Source organism: Rhinoraja longicauda, chromosome 17 (assembly GCF_053455715.1).
Source record: "Rhinoraja longicauda isolate Sanriku21f chromosome 17, sRhiLon1.1, whole genome shotgun sequence".
In the NCBI taxonomy this organism is placed as follows: domain Eukaryota; kingdom Metazoa; phylum Chordata; class Chondrichthyes; order Rajiformes; family Arhynchobatidae; genus Rhinoraja; species Rhinoraja longicauda.
In genome coordinates, this window is record NC_135969.1 from 24,027,078 (window position 1) to 24,052,289 (window position 25,212).

Sequence of the window (25,212 nt, forward strand, 5' to 3'; positions counted from 1 at the left end):
TTACCCTTCTCATCTATGCCCTCTATTATTTGATTTTTCCATCCTAAGAAAAAGGTTCTGACTGTCGACCTTATTTATGCCTCTCTCATAGTCTCCCCTTCATCTCTGGCCTTCCAGAGTAAACAATCCAAGTTTGTTCAGCCTATTCCTGTGGCCAATACCCTCTAATTCAGGCACCATTCTGATAAACCTCCTCTGCATAATTTCCAAAGCTTCCATATCCTTCTCACTGAAATACCTCCACTAGAAGGACTGCAGTGGTTTAAGAAGGCAGCTCACCACCACCTCATCAAGGTTAATAATGAATAGGAAATAAATGCTGCCCTTACCAGCAACCCTGATCCTGATAAAGTGAATCTAAAAAAAAAACCTATTGAGGAATGAAATCTGAAGAGTTTAAGACATTATTTAAACAACTGTAAATGCTGAAAATTCAGAAAATGTTGGAAATACTCAAGAGGCCAGACAGGATCTGTGGAAAGAGATCTGTGGAAATGTTATTTTCTTGGTTCTGAACCCCTTGGTTCTGAACCCCAAAGCTCAGGTTCATGTCAGACACTCCTAGTGAGAGGAAACTAAAACATTGTCCCTGGGGATTGTTTTGATTCCCTGCAGGAGACTTGGGACAAGAGAGAGTGACTAACGACTCAAGGGTAGTTTTTCCTGTACTGTTAAGAATTGAATTGGGCTCCACTCCAGTGAGAAATCTGTTTCCTGTAGAGTAATGTGCACCACATTTTATCTAGAATATTCAGATGAGTACTATGTTGCAGTGTCCACGTTGATATACTTGTATTATTGAGAAACGTGTGATAATCTGATTGCGATATCTAGAAGCATAAAGAGGTTCAGCTCCAACCTTGCATAAGAATATAACTATTCTTTTCATCATGGAAGTATCGCCAGTTCCAACACCTCCAACATTCAAATACTTGATTTGCAACACAGACAGAAGTACGAGTTCTGAGGGGAAAACTCTCACTGCTCATCCTAGTTCAGCCTACTGAGAGTGCTGCCATCATTGTTGTGAAGAATTCATTTTTTAGAGTGTTAGGGATCTCCACCAACTGTCCTACAGATGAGGACACTGATCGGACACTGTCTTTGTGGAGGGGCAATTGCTCCATGAATAATCACTGCTCTCCAAGATGCCATGCTGAAAAAACTCACTAGATCTATCAACTAACAGGCCCAGACTGATGCCACTCATGCAGAGGTACGAATGAGAGAATAATCACTGAAATAAGTGGGGAAATGGGACTGCTGGGAATGGTTTGAAAGCCACGATGGGTGGCCTCTTTCTATGTTGTAAGAAAATATGAATCAATATGACAAAACTACTCATAGAAACCACCAAGAATTAGAGCTGTGCAGACTCTTTTTATGAACATCTGCTCCTTCACCGACAGCAAGTCCTCTGGACTGGCTGAAGCCACTGGTGGAAACTGCACTGAAGCAGTACCAAAGGTTAAGACTAACAGAAGTTGTGCACCAAGGCAATGCACAGCAAGTGCATATGAATGTGTTTGACTTTCATGATGTGCTGAAAGGAATTCTGATAAGATACGTAGATGACAATATTAATCTCAATACTTATCATGACCTTTACATGTTGATCATCTCAAATTACGTATAGTAAGGATTGTCTTCCTGGCCACATGTAGAACTTGTGATGATGGAATTTCAGCTGGCATTTACAACGGCACTTTCAACACCGATGAAGGGGCAAACAACAGAATGGGATAGTATATTTGGAGTCCACATTGCTGGAGTATGCAAGTGGAAATCATCTTTTTCTCTAGTGGAGGCTAAGTTTTTTCCTTGTGATGGACAAAATGTACTTCAAAATTATTCGCAATCTAATCCAGGTTCACTTTGTCAATAATCGAGTACATGAAAGTTCAGGGTGGTTGAGGTAGCAGTTTTTTATTGCACATGTTAAAGTATTTTCAATGTCTTTAAGATGCGATTCCTAGAGGCAAGTAGGAAGCATTTTTTCTGTTTTTACAGTTGCATGCATAGAAGCAAGTATTAATCCTTCATTAACTTTGGATTTGCATTTCTGGAAGGAATAGAATTTTCCCTATCTTTGGAGCTTAAGAGAACTGCACTTGTAAAACTGACTTGTGCCTTTCAGAGGTTAAAATGGCTTTGTAAAATATGGAATTGAATGCCTTCTCATTGCTTATGTTTTGCTCCAGTGTATTTCTTGGGCTCCAAAGTTTATCTCAGCTGATAATGAGCTCTTCTCTGACTGAATCTCCAATAAACGGAATATCATCAACAATCTCTTTAAGTAGACTGGGTTCAGACCTGATTTGATACACATTGTCACAATGTACAGTACTTTAGTTGGAACAAAATAGGCTCATGGGAAAGAACAGATACCAAATTCCCATTGCATATCAATTGATTTCTCCTCTGAGTTATCAATTGTTTCAATATATATGAGGCAGTCTATAAACTAAAATGAGATCAATACACATAAAAATTGGGGAATGGTGCCTTAAAAAGTACATTTTGCAATCGAATTTCTCCTACTGTGTTTTTTTAATGTGGGTATTCAATGGACTCCATTTTTACAGACAGGCAGGATCGAAACAGATGTTGGGAAATCCAGCATCGTGTGAGTTAAAAGATTGATTGGAAGTTGGGTGCAGTGGCCTCTTTGAAGTGAGAAGTGAGAATGTTGTTAGATGTTCTTTTGAAGAAATTATATGGTTGAAAAATTACAGGTCAGAGGAAATCACTGGTTACCGAAAACTGAGAAATAGTAAAGGGCTGATAATATTATAGGTTGTTCATATATTGTGGGACGGAAGGGAGATTGTGGATCAACAATGAGATTGAGACGAGGACATGAGATCACAGGTCAAGAGAGGTAAAGGTTCCAGGGAGATTGTGGGTTGGAAGGAACGTTGATGGGAAGAGCAATTACCATGAAGAGATTGATGGATAGGTTGAAAAGAATGTGCATCAGGGAGATCCTCAGGTTAGCGTTTGGGTTGAAGAGATTGGAGGTTGATTGGAGGCAAATTACCAGTGGATTGTCCAATTGCAGATCATGGGTAGGTGGGATCAAATTGTGAGTGATGGTGGAAGCAGGCTGACTAACACTGGATGGTAGGCATCTGCTTCATTGAGTATAAGAAAATAACTGCAGATGCTGGTACAAATCGATTTATTCACAAAATGCTGGAGTAACTCAGCAGGTCAGGCAGCATCTCGGGAGAGAAGGAATGGGTGACGTTTCGGGTCGAGACCCTTCTTCAGACTGATCCAGTCTCATTGAGATGTATTTACTTCTTTCATCTGCCCAGTTTCCAAGGTCACAATCTTATCATCATGATTAAATAAATGTATACTTCAATAATAAACACATTTAAATAATAACTTCTTGTGTGTAATTTCTCTTTTTGATAGCAGAACAGAAATCAGTGAATTAGATTCAAAAGATACATAATAATTTTTTGCCCTGCCCTTGCTTGCACATTTTAGTCCTCCAAGAATTGTCAAACCGAAACACAAATAGCTTCACTCCACCTCAGCATAAAAATCAAAGATTTTTCAGCTATGTAAGATCCAGTATTACCTAATGGATGCAAACAATTCCTTGTAGTATAAACATTATCAATAATTTTGCATTCAACAGAATAAATGTGATAAATGAATACCGACTTCACATAGTTGTCAATATTCAATTCGTTGAGTTCTAAGAACTTCTCATACTCCTTGGCATAGCTTCTCAGTGGTATCAGTGCTTTATCCATCGCATTTTTTATTGTATTGCGTAATTCTTGCACGGGTGGCTCGTTGTGCCACACAGACTCCAGTAATGGTGTTGCACTTTGGAACATCTCCTCAAGGACAAACTGGATAACATAATTTTGAAATATCATCAGGGAGACAGAAAGGATGCACAAGTCAATGGTATAATAGAATACACTTTACGTTTCACAAGGCTTCCACTGTGGGAGCCTAAGGTTACCTAAAGTGTTGGCTACACACAAGTGATATGTTTGGAGCCTGCAAACAAGACTCACAAAGAGAAACTATGAAAAAGATATATAAATATATAGGAAATGGATGGTTCTGGTGGTGGGGTGATCTGTTGTAGGAGGAAGTTCAAAACACCATAAATACCAGAAGAGACAAGTTTGGTTGAATGGCCTGTCCGCGGATGTTGTAAAATTCATCCCAAGACGCAACATGGTTAATTAAAGGTCCATGTAATGCTGGTGCTGACGAGCAGTATGTCAGGCTCTCATCACCCATCTATCATTTCCCTTGGAGTTGCGCACTGTTTACATAGCAATACATCGCTAATCCTTCATTGTCACTATATCTAGATCCTGAAACTCACTCCCTGACAGCACAGTGGTAGCACTTTCATCGAAAGGACTGCAGTAGTCAAATAAGATGGCTCATCATCATCATCTCATGGGCAATTAGGAATGGGTACCAAATACTAGCCTTGCCAGTGATGTCCCATCCTGAAAAATAGATTTTTTTTTAAAATCTAGGATTTATTAAATAATGATACAAAAATGAAAAAAATGATAAGGAATATCCAGATTTTTTTAATGCTTTTCCAATCTGGCAACACTCTCCTCCATCTTCCATGTAAAAAAAACCCAGATGTTTTAAGCTCTGCTAACAATGGCTAATGGTACATGTTATTCCAGGTCATAACACTTCAATTATTTACTGTATAATAATTAATTTGACAAAATAAAGTTCAACATTCAATTTTGATTCCAAACATTATTAGGAAATTATTAGGAAAAATTACCATTATATTACCTTTTCTATGTGAGGAACATGCTGTGTTGCTGTGATTGCTTTATCAAACAGAGTCAATGTGACAGCTTTAAATCTTTCCAATGGTGTGTTGAATTGCACCCTGCCATTATCCAGGCTAAGGTCCATAACAAAAATAGGCATCTTTCTGGGCCTGAAATATATAAGAACAAACATTCTTAAAGATAAGATGATTAACAAACCAAATCCTAACAGGTTTGTGAAGAGCTACGAGCATTGCCAGATCACTCCACTCCACAACTCTCCTCAGGCCAGGTCTGAGATTAACACCGCACATATTTTCTCCTGCCCCTCAAAGTGTAGAAAGAACAAAAGAGAGAAGTAGCATAAAATACACAATTTAAAAGATGTAGTTGATAGGAAATGTCTTGTGGGGCTCTGGAAAAAAATAAGCTTACATACAATTTATCTTGGGAATCTTACTTGAAATTGCTGTTAATGAGGTCTCCACCCCATTTCATATCCTTCAAACAATTGAGGGAACTGTAGCAGCCATCAAGGATCATTTGAGTGTAGTTAACAAGAGAATCTTGCACAAGGTATCGGAGGGAGTCCTGAAGGTTATACTTGATCATTTCCATCAGCATATGCAGCTTAGACGTGCGATAAACCTCCCAGTTAGACTCCCGTAGGTTAAACCAACCTTTCCGAACATCCCATAGGCTGCTTCGTAGAACTTTCTTCAATGTGTTGATCCAGCTGTCACTAAGAAATAGTTGTATCTGAAATCCAATTTGAACAATATTATAAAGCTAAAAATGGGCACTAAAGTAAGGATTTTGCAGTAGACTACCCCAGTGTTTAGCAAATTCACCAGCTTGCAATTTGTTAACTCCTTCTTGTCTAAGGTGTCAAGTGCAGTAGACAAGCAATACATGGGAAAACTTGCATCTAATTGATGATTACCCTTTAGCTCTATTGTCAAATAATAATCAAATATAACAATATATCAATATATCAGGTATATTGCATATCACAGACTTTCAACTATTCTGTAATTTTAAGTCAAGTTAAGTCAAGTCAAGTCAAGTCAATTTTATTTGTATAGCACATTTAAAAACAACCCACGTTGACCAAAGTGCTGTACATCTGATTAGGTACTAAGGAAAAAAAAAAGAAACATACAGTAGCACGCAAACAGTTCACAGCGCCTCTTCAATGAGCCTCAAACGCTAGGGAGTAGAAATAGGTTTTGAGCCTGGACTTAAAGGAGTCGATGGAGGGGGCAGTTCTGATGGGGAGAGGGATGCTGTTCCTGTTTAAGCAGGAATTTCAGTACAGAAATAAACTATTCCAGCCAAAGATCTATGTCAACAAGTACTTATGTTCTGTATATGATTTCATATCATATACTTGTCTCTGACATTAAAAAAACGTTGACAGTCGGTGAGTGGTCAAGGTTTGTCAGGATGTTCTCAGGACTAGGACATTAGAACATCTCCTGAAGCATGCTTTTTGGCTTGGAACCCTCTCCACTCAGCAAATTGGGGTTGTGATGGGTCAACTGAGCCAGAGCTCAAAATCCAAAAGCAGTGCAGGGGTCTCAGGCAGCATGTTCAAGCAGTGCATTTTTTTTAAAACTGCAGATGCTGGAATCCAGTGTTAAAAACACATTAGAAGGTCAGCTATTTTCTTTTCCAATTCTGTCAAAGGGTCTTGAAACTGAAATTTAGCCGTTTCTCTTTCCAGATATTCCTGAATATCTCCAGCAATTTTGTTTATATACGTGGTAAGCATGTCAGGTTTAAGATAGTTTTGCAGGTGTTGAGGTTTTCTACAAAAACAACATGAACCCCTGCATTGTGCCACTTTAAGTTATCTTTCAAGGCCCTGTAGAAATTCTCACCACAAAAGCATATTATTCGTATTATGATGTAACCAAGATTAGGTACACATTTAGCTACTTTTTATTTCTGTTCCTATAGAAATAAACAGGGCCTTATTGATCTGCAACGATACTTTCAGTAATTTTACGATTTGTGTGGAATTTTTCTCCTGTACAAGTTTTTTAAAAAATTGATTTTCCAGTTTCTTGCCACTCAGCAATTCATCCTCTGACATCGAGCCAGAAGACTTCCACATTACTGGAGAACAGCTCAATGTTGTTCTTGACCCCAACAGTCACTTTTCTGAGGAAGGATCCTTGACCTGAAATGTTCACTGGTTCATCTTTCTGCAGAGACTCTGATTGGCTAAGCTCTTTGTGTGATTTTGCTTTTGAATTTAACATGCAGTTTTATTTCTTTTCCATTTCTGTCCACCTTCGAAAAATCTAACATCTAGAACATTTTAATCCATAATTATCAATTGATTTGTTGCAAAAAGTAACAAAAGGAAAGAGTGCAACCTAAACCAATACCTGTGCATGTGCCTGGGACTGAATCTGTTCAAATTCTTCTAATCGAACACTTTTTATAAAGGTTACAAAAAAGAGAGACATGGCTGCCACTTTATTGCATTCAGCACGCACTTTACACAAGGCTAATATCACTTCTGGTTTTGTCAACAGGGTGTTAAAGAAAAATGCTTTTTTCGTTTGATGAAATGGATAGTCTGGGATTTGTACAAGCCCTGGAGAGAGAGAAAAACATTGTTATTAGTTTCAACACAGAGGGCCACAAAATCAGGGTTTATTGACAATCCAAAAAAATACCCAGAAATAGGTTGCATGAATAGACAGTGAGCCTCCCCAGCAGAGTTCAAAATAAATGCTTAAAATATTACAAAGAAAAATCATTGTTAAACTAAAACCGGAGTGAAAATCAGAAATCTCAGTAGGTCAGGCTGCACATAATGAGAGAAACAAAGTTAATGTTTCAAATGGATGGCCTTTCATCAGAACCAGAAAAAATAAAGGGTAAAAAAATAAGATGCAAAGTAAAGGGAGGGGGGTGGGGTTGAGGCGAGAATAAAAAAAATTTTTGTCAAAGAGTGGAAATCACTTCATTATGGTCGATGTTAGAGCTACTGGGTCATTGGGACAGGTCACTTAATTTTCTTTGGGACTGCAATGATGGAGGTTTCCTTGGAACAGTAGACTGTTAATGTAAGAGGTTGAAGATATCAATGAAAACTGTGGTCAGTTGATTGGCACTGTGGCCAATTTCAATTTTGTGTCTAATAATAATCTCAGGGTTTTTCCATGAGTCTCGTGCCAATTAGCACAGGAGTAGACAGATTGGGAAAATAACATTTGGCTGAAGTGTTGATACGGGGGGGGGGGGGGGGAGGCATGAGACACTGGCGCCAGTTTGTGACACAAAGAAGCTTGACCAGTGAGACAAGCTGAACTAGAACCACAATGAGAACCATTTCCTGCAGAATGAGTAAATGGGAACTAATAAGGAAGTGGGAGGGATCTACAAAAAAGAAAAATGTTTTAAAACTGAAAAAAAGAGCATAGGGAAAAATAAAGTAAGGAAGGATACACAGAGCAAGAGCGCAAAAGGAGTTAATGAAAGAAAGTCTTTAAAATGATAGCTACTAAGTAGTAGAAATCATTTAAAATCAAGTTACCTACCATACTGTACAGCAATATACCCAATGTCTGTAATCCAGCTGAAGAAAACTGAAGACAACAATGTATTTGGAGGAACCATACAGGTTCAGGTTATTTGGACATAGTTACAAAAAATCGAATCAGGAATTAAACATAGCAAAGTATATTAAATCTTGGGGCAGGCTCAAGGGGCCAAGTGACCTACTCCTGTTTCTATTTTCTTTTATTCTTACGCTGTTATATATTCTTTAAAAGAGAGGGAAAGTGGAGGTGCAGAAGCAATATATTAGTGATAACTAAAGTGGATGGATAGGAAAATGGAAACTATTATATATAAGAAAACTAAAACTTTATGGAATCCATAAAGATAGATGATAAGGGATCAATCACACAAAAGGTGTGAGCGACAGACCACCTAATATTGGAAGAATGATTAAGGATGAAATATGAAGAAAATTACAGAAACGGACAAAATAAACACAAGATTACAAATATGAGTTTCAACCAGCCTGATATGAATTGGACAGAAGATGTGGAGTTCTTGCAACATTTACATTAATCCTAATCCAACATGTAAAAAGCTTGACAATATTTTGTTATTTGATCTATTTATGGAAATGAACCAAATAAGTGAGGTGTGCAGTTATTTTCACAATAGTATTTTTAAATAGACTTTAAGATGATAATTGTGAAGGACTTGTATGACAAAGATAATTTTAATGGATTGGTGAAAATGTGCTTTCAAGAGGTAGTGGATATGTTTTGGGAAGATAAAATGAGCAATAATATTGGAAAACAGCAATGCAAAACAATGGAAACATTTAAAACAATGTTCTTAGAGTTTGCCAAAAGAATATTTTACCGAAATAAATAGATAAATAAAACCATAAGGAGCAATGGAACGCAAGGAAAAAGTTGCATTTATAGTACACCGACCACATATTATTAAAAAAGATAGAGGCACTGTAGTGATTGCATGAAATATTTACAAGAATTATCCAGAAGTACAGAGTTATACATATCAAGAAGGGACGTTCAGACTGGATATCTTTCCTCTTGAGAAAAGGTGGCTGAGGGTTGACTTAATAGTTCTTTAAAGTTATGAAGGGTTTTAATAGCATAATCTGGAGAGGAGGTACAAAAAATTCCAGCATCAATGTATTAAAGTTAAAGTTTTGAAGGGTTAAAAAATTAAAGTTTTGAGGGGGTTTAATAGCATAATCTAGAGAGGACTTGTAATCTAGAGAGGAGGTACAAAAAATTCCAGCATCAATGTATTCCCTTTATGAGGTTATCATTAAGCAGTCCACGTTAGGTTTAACTGGAACTCCGCATTCACAATATTGTACTTCTGCTGGAGCTTCAGCTGGAGCTGTTATGCTTGCTGAACAATTAACTTGTTGAAATGAACAGGCAGCAAGGTACATAGTACCTGAATTGTAGTTAAGGAGTGCAGGTGGATCATTCAATACAATCCTTGCAACTGGTTTAAAATCTCCTCAGAGTTGAAATGTCTTCCAACTGGCAGACACCAGCTAAATTGTTACTATTTCTCTCTCCACCCATCCCATCTGACCTTCTGTAAATAATTTGAAAACAAATAAATTGAAAAAATAGTTTAATCAATGAAGAAAAATATTTACCTCTGCTTGGCACTTTAATTTTCTTTTCATCGGGGAGAGTGACATATGAAAACTGTTTGGGATCAGAAATCACAACGTTGTCAAAAGTAATTTTATTCATAGTGCGATTATAATCTAGATGAACTTCCTGTTCTATCCTTCTAAAATATTCTGGCAATCTACAAAAATAGAAAATCAGTCATTAAAATATATCACAGAAATTTGTATTTAATTTTAAAAAATTATTTGCTCTACATTAGAGTATGAACATATCATTGTCATATCACTAGAATGGTAATCCAATAGTATAAGGCTACTTCAGATGTTTGGAGAAAATTAGTAATATTTTCTATATCTGATTAATTAATATCTGAAATGTCTGATCAGGTTGAAATCTCTTCCTTAAGGATTCTGATGGCTGAGATGATTTGATAGATTTTTTAAAATAAGGATGTGGTTGATATGGGTGTATGTTCAAAAAATGTTCTGTTTAGAGATTAAAAATTAACAGTCAAAAATAGATAGTAGTTAATAATAAATCCAAAGGGGAATTACGAGAAATATATGAACCCCATGTGCTTACAATCGAGTAACTTCGACAAAAAAACAGCTGCAAAAAACAGAAGCTTCAAGGGAAGCTAGATCAGTGAATAATGAAAAATCAATGTAAGTGTAGATCAGACCTGATAGAAGATGGATAACATTTAGCATAAACATTGGCTTTTACTAATTACCAGTCTGGTTCTGATTCTAAATAAAATGTAATTCTGTTTGAATTTTTGAGGTACTATGTTACATGCTTTGCTTCCTAAATTGTGACTCAATTTCAAAAGTTGGTTATTCACATGAAACAATTTGTAATGACTTGAGAAACAACAGAACTTGTCCATAAGTTGAAGTCCTAAATTGGGGCAAGGCCAATTACGAAGGTATTAGAGATGAACTCTCAAAAGTTGATTGAGGGTGGGTGTTTACAGGTAATGAGATGTCAGGCAAGTGGGAGACTTTTAAACATGAGATACAGAGAATTCAGGGTCGGCATCATCCTGTTATGAAAAAGAAAGGTTGGCAAGAGTGGAGAATCCTGGACGACAAGAGATATTAGGGTTCTGGGCAAGAAACAAAATTGGCTTGAAAGTAAGAGAGAGGGTAATGATTGTGGGATATTTTAGAGACTAGAGGCCTATAACAAGCAGTGGTAATGTTGAGATAAGTGGTATTAATGACTTGTTTGAGAATGTTGGTGGCATAATTAATAAGGATGAAACTAAAATTGGTAGTATAGTGGACAGTGGTTATCTAAGATTTCAATGAGTGCCTAATCACTAATTTGCCTGATTACAGCAGATGAAGCTGTAATCAGGCAAATGTGAGATGTTGCATTTTGGTAAGACAGATCAGGGCAGGACATACACAATAAACGGGAAGCACTGGGGGAGTATTGTAGAACGGAGATAGCTCAGTGTGCAGGCATATAGTTCCATGAAAATGACAACATAGTTAAACAGTGTAAGAAAATAACTGCTGATGCTGGTACAAATCGAAGGTATCACAAAATGCTGGAGTAACTCAGCAGGTCAGGCAGCATCTAGGAGAGAAGGAATGGGTGACGTTTCGGGTCGAGACCCTTCTTCAGATGCTGCCTGACCTGCTGAGTTACTCCAGCGTTTTGTGATACATAGTTAAACAGGGTGATTAAGAAACCGTTTGACATGTTTGCATTCATTGATCGTGGTACTAAGTCCAGGAGTTAAGACACCATGCTACAGCTGCACAAGACATTGATAATGCCATAATTGGAATACTCTGTTCAGTTCTAGTGGCCCTGCTATAGTGTCATTAAATTGGAAAAGGTGTAGAAAAGATTTATGTGGAAGTAACCAGGTCTGGGGTGGTTTGAGATATATGGAGAGACTGGGTAGGCTAGGATTTTTGTCCCAGGAGCAGAGGAGGCTGAGAGGTGACCTTATTGAGGTTGTAAAAATTTATGAAAACACAAAGGACAGAGATAAGATGATTAGCCACAGTTTTTTTTCTCCACAGTAGAGGTGTCTAAAACTAGAGGGTATAGGTTTATTGTGAGGTGGGGAAAGATGTAAAAGGTACCTGGGGAGCAGCTTTTTTCGCACAAAGAATGCTACCTATCTGGACCAGGCAGCAAGAGGAAGTGGTAGGGGCATTTAAACCAAAGCACTTGGACAGGTTCATGGATACTACGGATTTGAAGGAATATGGGCCAGGCATTGGCAACTGGAACTATTTTGGTCGAGCAATTCAATAGGCATAGATATGTTGGGCCAAAGGGTCTGTTTCTATGCTGTATACCTCTGTGACTCTATAAAAATATAATATAAAAGCAGGTATGTTTTTTTCCAAAGACGTACAGGTATGTAGGTTAATTGGCTGGGTAAATGTAAAAAAATTGTCCCTAGTGGGTGTAGGATAGTGTTAATGTGCGGGGATCGCTGGGCGGCACGGACTTGGTGGGCCGAAAAGGCCTGTTTCCGGCTGTATATATATGATGATGATATGATGATGAAATTATACTCAAGTGAAAATTGATGTGATGAAGGTTTCCTATTCAATTTAACTATGTGAATTGAACATGGGGAGTCTTAATGCAGTTCATAGGGGTCAAGCCACTTATATACATACGCATATTTGTCTCGGAACCCAGGTGTGCTGAAAGCCCACTTCTTCATGTTTTTAAGACTTTTTCTGTCCAGAAACCTAAGCCCATCAACTGGCATGCAGTCAATATACAGATTGTAGAGCAGCAATGCTTCTGTCTTCTGGCGTAGGTAATGGGCGTATGCTACTCGCTTTGAAAAGACAACGGGGTCCTCGGCGCTAAACATCAGCTGGACCCTTGGTATCCAAAACTGATTAGGCAACTCCAATCTCTCACCTATAAGGAAAATGATAATATGCTCAATAAATAAGGAAGAAAAATAATCTTCATAAAATTCAACTCCTCCATCAAATGCTGAGAATGCGCAGACTCTTTGAACAGATGTGAGCTGTGGTTCCATGGAAGCACCCTTTACTGAGTGAGGGTAGTACTGAGTGAGAGATTTGAATACAAATTCTAGGCTAATGTTTCAGTGCCGTTCAGAGTGGCTCCTTTTTTTGGCATTTCTTTCAAATGAAACACGAACCCAAGGCCCTGTATGTCCTTCCAGATGAATAGAAAAGATCTCAAGGTACAAAGAAGCAGGAGTTATGCCCAGTGTCCTGACTCGTATATATTTCTCAACCAACCTTAGAACCAAACAGATTATCTCCACTGCTCAAAGTAGAATATGGCTGTGCATGAACTTGCTACCATGTTTCTGACATAATAATAGTAACTACGTTGAGTTTGTACATTCTTGAAGCAGAGATTTGGGGACAGACTAGCTGGGACTAGTGATGCGTCATTATTCTAAAACACTACTCCTTCTGGGTTTCCCCTTTGAAGCTGGGATTAATAAATCTGGTTATATATTTGTCATTCTCGCAAATAGCCCTTCTGTGGTAATGTGTTAAATACTGATGTGACTAATTCCTTTAAGTAATACCTAGATTAATTTCTAAATGGACCAGAAATCACATTGTGTATGAATATTTATTGGTTCAAATAAATCAATCTAGAAAAGTCTTTTGGACATTGGTTGATTGTCGGGAGTTATCGGAGAGAAACCGTGCAGATCTTTTTGTGATAGAGACAGAGCAATCGAAAAAGGGCAAAGAAGTGTCCGAGATGGTCCAGATAAATTTGAGGGCAGGGTGAAAGTTAGTGAAGTTAATAAAGTCAGCGAGTTCTGCACGGGTGCAGGAGGTAGCCCCGATGCAGTCGTCAATGTTGCAGATAAAGAGTTGGGGGATAGGGCCAGTGTATGCCTGGAATAAGGACTGCTATACGTATCTGACAACAAGGCAGGCATAGCCTGGGTTCATACGCGTGCCCATGGCTATGCCTTTGATTTACAGAAAGTGGGAGGATTCAAAGGAGACGTTTTTGAGAGCGCGGACAAGTTCCACTAGGTGGAGGAGAGTGTTAGTTAAGGTAAATGGGTTGTGTCTTTGTTTGAGGAAGAACTGAAGGGCCTTACGGCCCTCCCGGTGGGGATTGGAGATGTAGGGGGACTGAATGTCCATGGTAAAGATGAGTGAACGAGGGCCTGGAAACCGAAAGTTATTAAAGAGTTGAAAGGCATGCGAGGTGTCCTGAACGTAGGTGGGAAGTGATTGGACAAGGGGGGATAGGGTAGAATCGAGGTATGTGGAGGGAGCTCAGTGGGGCAAGAGCAGGTAGAAACAATGGGTGTGCTTGGGGAGGAGGAGGTAGATTTTATACTTTTGAAAAAAAGAAATCCAATGTTATAAAAAACAAGATTTAGGTATTTTCCAAATTTACTTTTAAATCATGGCCGATTTTGTAAACTACCTGGTATGGGACAGATCCTTCATTGTGTGTTCTTTCAAGATAGTTTTCTTTTTTTTTTATACAAGTAGATTTCAAGTAAAATGTGTTTTTGTCCAACAATTGCACTATTCTCAAGCAACAATTCTTTAAATTAAGGCGACAAACCAGCACACTTGGTAAGCACCTACCAGTTTCAGTAATACCACCGTTCACTACTATTCTGTTTTTTTCATCTCGGATTAAACCATAACTATTTGCTTTCTGCACTAGATATAGCTTCCTTTCTTTGTCGTAGTCCAAAACACCAACAAAAAACCACCTGTAGCCAAGTGAGTCACTTTTGGGATCATCTGTAGATTAAGAAAAATAATTTATTTAAAAAAATGCTAATACTGTTTATCCAAACAAGAATTACAATATAATTTCTGCATTTTTATTTAATTTATCAAGGTAAAGGCACAACATTCAAATAATAACCTAGAAATTAAATAAGCCTGAAATGGCACACTCAGATGTTTGTAAAATTGAAACAGATATTTTTGGTTTTCATCAAGACCCATCCCCTGCACACCATTTTCACCTGGATGATTTCTGAAGCTGAATTTGTCAATTCATTACTTCTAGTCCCACCTGACCATTTGATGAGCTTTTATCTAGATATCCTCTCCATCCCCTAGAGCAGTGGTTCCCAACCTGTGGGTCGCGACCCCAAACGGGGTCGCGACACCAATGCCATGGGGTCGTTAAATGATTTTGAGCTGATATGAATCTATCTATCTATATACTATTAAAACTCAGATCTTGTATCTATATATATATATTCCACGATGTCGGTGAACCGTAGCGCCACGATTTTTGTACCGCCTTAATCAGCATGCGGTTCGCTGCTGGAAAATGATTTTTTTATTTAATTCTGTCGCATATTTTTTAAGTTACACAGGTTTTAAAGCAATGCCCCCCCCCCTTATTGAGGTTTCGATAGAGGGCGCTGCGGTCCGGCAGTGCTCAGTACGCATGCGCGGAATCTCCTCACTCTGTACTCAGCACGCATGCGCGGCATCTCCACACTCGCACCAGGACGCCGTTAGCGGCGCAAGCCCGCGATCACCGGCTCATAAACATATTTTACATAACGGTGGAAATTTGTGTGTTCGAACAATTTTGAATTGATTTGCAATTAATTAATGTTTGTAGGAGCTTTGGAATTTTTTATGAATAAATAATCTATAATTCAATAATCGCAATATATGGCAGTTTGTTGTACAAAAACCGAATGTATATATAAGATATTTTAAGGGTTGGGGTCGCTTCATGATTGCTTGTTCTAAAATGGGTCGCTATATTTGAAAGGTTGGGAACCACTGCCCTAGAGCATAACTTCATACGGCAGAGCAATAGGCCCTTTGGCTCAACTTATCCATGCTGATCAAGATGCCCCATCTAAGCTAGTTCCATTTGCTCGTGGTTGGTCCATATTCCTGTAAATCTTTCCTACGAAAGATATATATATATCTTTATATATATTTCGTGATATATATCTTTAAAACGTTGTTATTGTATCTGCCTTAACAACTTCCCCTAGCAGCTTGTTACATTTTTCCACCACACTCTATGTGAAAACGTTTCCCCTCACATTCCCATTATATCTTTCCCTCTCATCTTAAACCAATGTCCTCTCATTCTTGATTCACTTATTCTGGGAAAAAGACACTGTGCATTCACACATATATTCCCCTCATGGTTTTATAAACCTTTATAAGATCACATCATAGAAAAAGGTTCTAGCCTGCCCAAACTCTCTGTAACTATGGCCCTCAAGCCATGGCAATATCTTTGTAAATCTTCTCTGCTCTTTTTCCAGCCAAATGGCATAATTCAGATAGTAGTGCGACCAAAATTGAACACAATACTCCAATTGTAGCCTCTCCAAAGTCTTGCATGAGTGTAATATAACGTACCAACACCTATACTAATTTCTCTAACTGATAAGCCTACCAAAAGCCTTCTTCACCACCCAGGGAATTATATACTTATACCCCTCAATCACTCTACTCTAACAACACCTTTCAGGTGGCTGGCTAACTCCCACCATCCCCTGTCTTTCCAGGGGCCAATCATCCCCCGTCTTTCCAGATGCACTTATCCCTCAAAATTACCTCCAGTAACTTTCCTACCAGAGATGTCAGGCTTCCTTCTTTTTTCTGACCAGAGGCTCGATTTCTCTTGTGGGGCACAAATCTCTCCCTTGTTACCATTTTTCCCTTAATATACATGAAATCTCTGGATTCTCCTTAATCTTATCTGCCAAAGCTACCTTATGCTCCACTTTCGCCCTCCTGATTTTCTTCTTAAATATGCTCCTTAAACCCCTATAATCCTCCAGGGATACACTTGATTCCACCTGCCTGTACCTGATTCATGCCTCCTTTTTACTGACCAGAGGCTTAATTTCTCTCGTCATCAGGTTCCTTATCTGTCTTGCTCTTCATTCTTACAGGAACATGCATACCTTGCAATCACACTATCACTTTTAAGCACCTCACGTTCCAGATGTTCTTTTGCCCACAAAATCAACTCCAATCAACCCCTGCAAGCTCCTGTCTAATATCATAAGAGTTGACTTTGCTCCAAATTCGAACTTATGCTTGTGGACCACCATTGTCCTTATCCATAACTATTTTACAGCTAATAGAAATGTGGTCACTGGTCCCCAAAGACTCCCCCACTGACTCTTCGGTCACTTGCAATGCCCAATTCCCTAAGAGTAGGTCAAACTTTGCCATCTCCCATGAGGAGTCCTCTATATACAGCTTGAGGAAACCTTCCTGAACACACTTGACAAATTCCACCCAATCTAAGCTCTTAACCATATTGGAAAAGTTAAAATTTCTGAGTATGGCATCCATATGTAAATACAAAGAAAAATATACAAGTAACTTTCTTTAAAGACATATAATAAATGAACATATGACCTGGCAAGATCTAAGAATTGTATACTATCAATGCATTATCTTTAGATATAATGGGATAAATCTTCAGCAAAAACAAAGTGGTAGAGGAACTCTGCAGGTCAGGCAGCATCTATGGAGGGACTGGATACTTTGTTTCTGGTTGGGACCCTTCTTGAGACTGATGGAGCAGTGGAGGGAAAGTTAGAAAAGAGAGGTGGAGGTGGGGCAAAACCTGACAAGTGCTAGGGAGATGTAGATGAAGAGGTGTGATCGACAGATGGGTGAATATGTGACAAAGGCTAGAGCTAAAAATGAGGTAAATGGGTGTCTGATAAGGAAAGGAGTGAAATGTAAATCTGGAGGAAGGGATATGGATGGGACAGGGGGAAATAAAAGGGAAAAATGGACTTGGGGAAAGGTTCAGCATACAGAAGAGAGGGAAAAAGAACAAGGTAGTTGGTGGGAGCAATGTGTGTGTTCAGGATGGGTGGGGATTGGGGGTATTATCTGAAAGTGGATAATTCAAGTAGACTACCCAAGTGGAGTATGAGATGCTATTTTTCCAATTTGTATGTGGCATCACTCTGGTAATGGAGGAGGACATGGACAGAAAGGTCGGTATGGGAAGGGAAGTTAAAACAGTTAGCAACAAGGGAGTTCAAGCAGGCTTTGGCAGAAAGAGCGTGTGTTCAGCGAAAAGTATCTATGCTTTGTGTTGCCAACGTAAAGGAAGCTGCAATGAGACCACCAAATGCAATTGAAGAGGTTGGAAGAGAATAGATCTTGAGTTTGTACTAGGGTATTAAATCAGTGGTAGCAAATCAGGAGTTCCTTTTTCATCTGTACAAAAGATTCTTTGATTAACCAAAATGGAAATAAAATCTAAAATCATCAATATGGTTCCTAGTTCACTTTCATCATTTTATACTTAATTACCCTATTGACATGAACTCATTAAATACTGCAAATATGTATTTGTACATTTAAAATATATTTAGAAATAAACAGATTTTGACATGAGAGTTTTTAATACATTTTAAAAGACTGTTTTAGTCATCACATTTAGACAAAAACAAAATGCTAAAAAATTGAAAGAAATAATTCAATGCAATAGACATCCAACATAATATTCTAATATACGTACCATGCCCCAACTTGTCCTCTTTGGGTAGAAGTGCATTCCCTGGAATGGGTTTCCTATCATTAGATCCCTCCTCATAGCCAAGTTCTAACCATTCATTCGGTGTGCGACTTTCAAATTCTTCATCATCAAACACCTGTAGCGCATTAAGTGTAAACCACAGCTGTTAATGTTTGTTCAATGAAAGACAATGATAATTCTCTGAAGAAGGGACCTGACTGAAGAAGGGTCCTGACCCGAAACGTCACCTATCCATTTTCTCCAGAGATGCTGCCTGACCCGCCAAGTCAAGGTCAATTGTCGAGGGCAAACAAACCAAACCCGATCCCAGCTCCTACACCTTGATGGCAACCAGTAAATAAGCAAGGACACCATACATCTCAGTCTCAGATGATGTACCAATAAGGCATTGCCCTCACTTCCCGTCATTTAACCACAGCAACTATAGGACACATACTCACTTCTATGGTCCCTTCTCTCTTCCAAATGAAGATGGTATCCATCGACCATTCCAACTGCAAAGGTAGGCAATCCAAACTCCTTTGTAAGAACGTGACAGATTTTTTTCACCACTTCCACTGAAAACATAGGAATTCTATTGTCCTTGTATGTTTGGAGAGAAATATTGCTCCATTAAAGTCTTGCGGGACTAGACTTTCTGGGCCGACTCTTTCTTTCAACTCCTCTTTCAGCCTCGTCTTTAAGGAGGCAATGGTTATACAATCAGAGAGTAATACAGCATGGAAACAGGCCCCTCAGCCCAACTCTGCCACATTGACCAGATGTCCATCTAAGCTAGTTCCATTTAGTTGTTTGGCCATATCCCTTGAAACCTTTTCTATCCATGTACCTATCTAAATGCCTTTTAAGTATTGTTACTATACCTGCCTCCACTGCTTCCTCTGGCATCTCTTCCATTTACGCACCACCCTACACGAGAAGAAATTGCCTCTCCAGTCCATTTCAAATCTTTGCCTCTCATCTTAAACCTATACCCTCAAGTTTTTGATTCCTATTTCTTGGGAAAAAGACTGTGCATTTACCCTCATGTTTTCTTTACACATTTTAAGGTCACTCTTCAGTCCACTGCACTCCACAAAATAAAATCCTAGCCTCACCAACTTCTCCCTATAAATCAGGCCCTCAAATCCTGGCAGCATATTCATAAATCTTCTATGCACACTTTCCAGCTTTATGACATCTTCCCGACATCAGGGTAACCAAAACCAACCAAACAGTATATAATACTCCAAGTGCGGCCTCATCAGCATCTTTTACAACTGCAACATAATGTCCCAACTCTTACATTCATTGTCCTGACTACTTAAGGCCAGCATGCCAATGGCCTCCTTCACCACCTTGTCTATAAAGTGATACTTGTTCCACTTTCAGGAAACTGAACCCCCAGGGACCCACTGTGACAGTCTTACCCTAGTTTGACTTCCCAAAATACAGCACCTCAAACTTTGAATTGAATGCTGTTTGCCATTCCTCAACCCACTTTTCCAGATGATCAAGAGTCCACTGTATTTGTTAATAACTTTGTTCACTCTCCACTATATCACCAATTTTATCTGTAAACTTGCTAACCATGTATTGTACATTCTTATACAAACTGTTTTAGTTAATGACAACAACAATGGGCCTAGCATTAATCTCTGACATCACTCATTATAGGCATCTCACTCATTCCAGGCTTCCTGCTTCATACCATCACGCCAATATGTATCTAATTATTTAGCTCACCCTGGATCCCATGTGATCTAAACTCCCAAATTAGCCTACCATGTGGGACCTTGACAAAAACATTAATTTCTCCCACTAATACTACCCTGTTATTATTTTAGATATTGGCAATTTCCCGACATCTGCTCCTCTAATTCCCACTGACTATTGGGGGGTGGGGGGGGGGGGGGGTCAAACAGCAAAGAATGAAGAGTTTTCTTTATTTCCAATCACCAGAAAACTGTAGTGAAAACTTTTCTGACAATATCCAACATTGATTATTATTGAAGTTTTATTGTTGCCTGTAATGTTCGCTGCATTATCTACACTACTTAAAAATAGTTTTAAGTGGTATATTGAGTAACGGTGTTAATTAGCAGCCATTACTAAAACAAGCAGGAAGGCAAGGCATTGTCACAGTACGAGACTGCAGTTCATGTTGACACTTGAGAAAGCATTGGGACAATCACAGATGAAGTAAGAAATACCACTTTGGTTATCATTATCATGATGGGAAAATGTTTAAACAGGACAGAGGCAAACCACTATTTCTTGGGAAGCTACACTATTCAATGAAACAGGTGTTGCATTCTTCAGACCAAAACAAAGAAAATTATCAAAGTTTAAAAATTGTCATGGACCAACTACGTTGATGTGGCAGCCAAGAAGTCACACCAATGCCTCTAGTTCCTGAGGAGACTGAGGACATTCATCACGTCTCCAGTGACTCTTACAGATTTCTACAGATGTACCATAGAAAGCATACTGTGCGTTGCACCACAGCTTGTTTGGGAACACCTCTACCCAAGACCCACAAGAAATTGCAGAGTTGTAGATGTAGCCCAGTCCATCACATAGACCAGATTTGACATAATTGACTCCATCTACACTTCACACTGCCTCGAAAAGCAGCCAACATAATCAAAGACTTGTTCCACTCCAGTCATTCCTTTCTACTCCCTGCTCCCAACCGGCAGAAGATACAGAATCTTAAAAGTTGACACCACCAGACACAGGAACAACTTCTTCCCCTCTATTATCAGGCTTCTAAATGGTCCTCCCATAAGCTAGGATATTCCAATTCACCTTCGCTCCATTGAAGACATTGGACTTTGTCTATGGAACTAATGTGCTACAATGCTGAGAACCATATTCTGCAATCGGTATCTTCTCCTTGCTCTATCTGTTGTACGTGTTTGACTTGATTGTATGTATGGTTTTTATGATCTATTTAGATAGCATGCAAAACAAAGCTCTTCCCTGTACCTCAGTAAACATGACAATAATAAACCTAACCCTAAACCATGACAGTCTCCCTGATTAGTAGAACAACTTTATTTCTTTTCCCTCCCTCCCTATCACATAGAATCCCTGGAAACTCTGGAACATTGAGCTGCCAGTCATGTCCCTCTCACAACTATCTTTCCACAATGGCCACATCATAGTCCAGAGCGCTGATTCAGGCTCTAAGTTCATCAGCCTTCCCCACAATACTCCTTGCATTGAAATAAACACATTTCAGCTCGTCAGCGTTACTATATTCCTTCACCCCTCCCTGCCTATCCTTGCGATTTACCGGTCCTAATCTCTACCTTCCCATGACTCTTTCTAATTTCCCACTACTCTGGTTCCCATCCCCCCAGCCTCTGATTTAAATCCTTGAGTAGCACTCACAAACCTCCCTGCAAGGAAGGTCTCCTTCCATACTCTAAGCAAAACACGCCAAACTCGTGCAAATAAGTATATTCTTTTGAGCTTGTGAATAACACATATTGTTAGGAAACTAAGATTGAGTAGGAAAAGACAGAGGTTGCAGAGGCAGATGGGGGGGCAGTTAGCACTGGTGCTTCATAGTTTCAGGGGCTAGATTTGAAGCTCATCTTGAGTGCTGCTGTTTGGAGTTTGCAGACTCTCCTCTTGAACACATGCATTTCCACAGGGTGCCCATTTCTTCTGCAACCCAAAAGAGTTGATGGGTTAATTAACTTTTGTAAATTCATCATTAGCGTAGGTAAGTGTCATAGATAATCGAAGGAGAATTGATGAGGATGTGTGTGAGAATAAGCTGAACAGTTACTATAGTACAAGGAGAATGCTGCCCGAGACACGAGAGCAGTATCTAACAAAATATGGCACCATGGAGCACAAATGGACTGAATGGCACTAACAACTTTCTTGTTTCACAGTAAATCTGCAAACTAGAAATGTATGTACAACACCTCTAATGGAAGATATACGGTGAAATGCGCTGGATTCTTTCCACTCTTGGCACGATTCTTTTCTGGGCCAGAGTGACGTGGTATCAATTTATCTGAATTAATTCCTTCATACTTAAGCAGCTGCTTTAGATTCTGACTCTGGTATTGCCGTCTTCGCCTGTTAAAAAACAAAAATTAGGAAATGTTGAATGCTGTTACAAAACACGATCTGGATAGTGGGAAGAAAAAGGTGAAGAGGAAAGGTTACCACTGTCTTTCACCATCATCATCAATCCAGGGACGTAAACAGTATTTTCAGGTAAAGCAGCAAATCACTTGCACATTTTGAACATCCTATGTTGTGAATTGCATATTACATATTGTTAATCTGGTGTACTGAATTCAATGTTCACAATATGTCCTGACCTATATTAGAAGATCAGAATGGGTGACTGCTTTGCAGCGCACCCACATTCAGACCACAGGAGTGACCTGGGCTTTTGCATCTGTCTATGCAACTGCATCCTTGGCTTCTTCATTGGCAGACCTCAATTAGTGAGGATCAGTAACAACATCTTCTCCTCATTGATAACAAAACAGATACACTTCAAGGCTACGTTAGACCACTGCACTACTCTCTTTAATCCCATGCCTAAATTGCTAAGCACAGCTACAAAGTCACCTATATATCTGCCGATGATACCAAAGTTGTTGGCCAAAAACATGTAGTGATGTTCAGTGTACCAAAGAGAGATGCAACAACAACCATTTACTCAACATCAACAAAACCAAATAACTAATCGTTATCTTCATAATAGGGAACTCAGAAGACCATGTGCCAATTTTCATTGGTGGATCGACAGTGGAAAGAATTAGCAGCATCAAATTCCTGAGCATTAACATATCTGACAACCTGTCCTGGGCCCAGCACATTGAAGTAATCACAAAGAAGGCGTGTCAGTGTCTCTACTTTCTTAGCGTTTTTAAGAGATTTGGTATGTCACTGAATACTGTAACAAACTTCTGTAAATGTACTGGAGAAAATATCCTGACTGGTTATATCATGGCCTGGTTTGGCAATTCCAATGCGCAAGACTGCAAGAGACTGCAGAGAATGGTGGATTTAGTCTAGTCCATCACGGGCACAGCCCTCTCATCATCGAAAGCATCTCAATGAGGCATTGCCTCACCATCCGGATCATGCCCTCTTCTCGTTGGTGTCATTGGGAAGGAAATACAGAAACCTGAAGTCCAACAACACCAGGTTCAGGAACAGCTACTTTCTCACAACCATTTGGTACTTGAACTGACCTGCACAACCCCAATCCTACCTCAGCAACACTATGGACCTTCTCTTCCCATGGACTTGTTTTCTAATTGTGTATTTTTGCAGTGATGTCTTTCTTTTGTGCAGTCTTTGTCTTTCACTACCTTGTGGAATTTAAGTGAAATGTATGTATAATTAATGTATGATTTATGTTTTGTCTGTTCTCTGAGACTATGTGTATGTAATACTGTTGCAAGCAAGTTTTTATTGTAGCTCACCATATAGAAACATAGAAAATAGGTGCAGGAGGAGGCCATTCGGCCCTTCGAGCCAGCACCGCCATTCATTGTGATCATGGCTGATCATCCACAATCAGTACCCCGTGCCTGCCTTCTCCCCATATCCCTTGATTCCACTAGCCCCTAGAGCTCTATCTAACTCTCTCTTAAATCCATCCAGTGATTTGGCCTCCACTGCTAGTACTGCTCATACTAGTACATACACACTAGTATGTTATTAAAGATGGGATAGCAGCACATTTGGAAAGTGGTGAAATCATTGGACAAAGTCAGCATGGATTTATGAAAGGTAAATCATGTCTGACGAATCTTATAGAATTTATAGAGGATGTAACTAGTAGAGTGGATAAGGGAGAACCAGTGGATGTGTTATATCTGGACTTCCAGAAGGCTTTCGACAAGGTCCCACATAAGAGATTAGTATGCAAACTTAAAGCACACAGTATTGTGTTAGAGAACTGGTTGGCAGACAGGAAGCAAAGAGTAGGAATAAACGGGTCCTTTTCAGAATGGCAGGCAGTGACTAGTGGGGTACCACAAGGCTCAGTGCTGGGACCCCAGCTATTTACAATATATATTAATGATTTGGACGAGGGAATTGAATGCAACATCTCCAAGTTTGCGGATGACACGAAGCTGGGGGGCAGTGTTAGCTGTGAGAAGGATGCTAGGAGGCTGCAATGTGACTTGGATAGGTTAGGTGAGTGGGCAAAGACATGGCAGATGCAGTATAATGTGGATAAAGGTGAGGTTATCCACTTTGGTGGCAAGAACAGGAAAGCAGACTATTACCTGAATGGCGGCCGATTAGGAGAAGGGGAGATGCAACGAGACATGGGTGTCGTAGTACACCAGTCATTGAAAGTAGGCATGCAGGTGCAGCAGGCAGTGAAGAAAGTGAATGGTATGTTGGCATTCATAGCGAGGGGATTTGAGTATAGGAGCAGGGAGGTTCTGCTGCAGTTGTACAGGGCATTGGTGAGACCACACCTGGAGTATTGCGTACAGTTTTGGTCTCCTAATCTGGGGAAAGACATTCTTGCCATAGAGGGAGTACAGAGAAGGTTCACCAGATTGATTCCTGGGATGGCAGGACTTTCATACGAAGAAAGACTGGATAGACTCGGTTTGTACTCGCTAGAATTTAGAAGATTGAGGGGGGATCTTATAGAAACTTACAAAATTCTTAAGGGGTTGGACAGGCTAGATGCAGGAAGATTGTTCCCGATGTTGGGGAAGTCCAGAACAAGGGGTCACAGTTTAAGGATAAGGGGGAAGTCT

At 39.4% G+C, this 25,212-nt stretch overlaps 1 protein-coding gene across 1 annotated transcript in view; it reads right to left on the reverse strand.

The window, feature by feature from the left end:
- dnah1 (dynein, axonemal, heavy chain 1) overlaps positions 1 to 25,212 on the reverse strand; it is a 233,924-nt gene that overhangs the window by 190,133 nt on the left and 18,579 nt on the right. The window contains exons 6-14 of the mRNA XM_078414367.1: positions 22,387 to 22,543; positions 18,446 to 18,578; positions 14,539 to 14,700; positions 12,598 to 12,850; positions 9,964 to 10,121; positions 7,181 to 7,392; positions 5,245 to 5,543; positions 4,804 to 4,954; positions 3,679 to 3,872 (exon numbers count right to left, since the gene is read on the reverse strand). Of these exons, the coding sequence (XP_078270493.1) occupies positions 3,679 to 3,872; positions 4,804 to 4,954; positions 5,245 to 5,543; positions 7,181 to 7,392; positions 9,964 to 10,121; positions 12,598 to 12,850; positions 14,539 to 14,700; positions 18,446 to 18,578; positions 22,387 to 22,543 (1,719 nt within the window). The remainder of the gene's footprint in view (positions 1 to 3,678; positions 3,873 to 4,803; positions 4,955 to 5,244; positions 5,544 to 7,180; positions 7,393 to 9,963; positions 10,122 to 12,597; positions 12,851 to 14,538; positions 14,701 to 18,445; positions 18,579 to 22,386; positions 22,544 to 25,212) is intronic.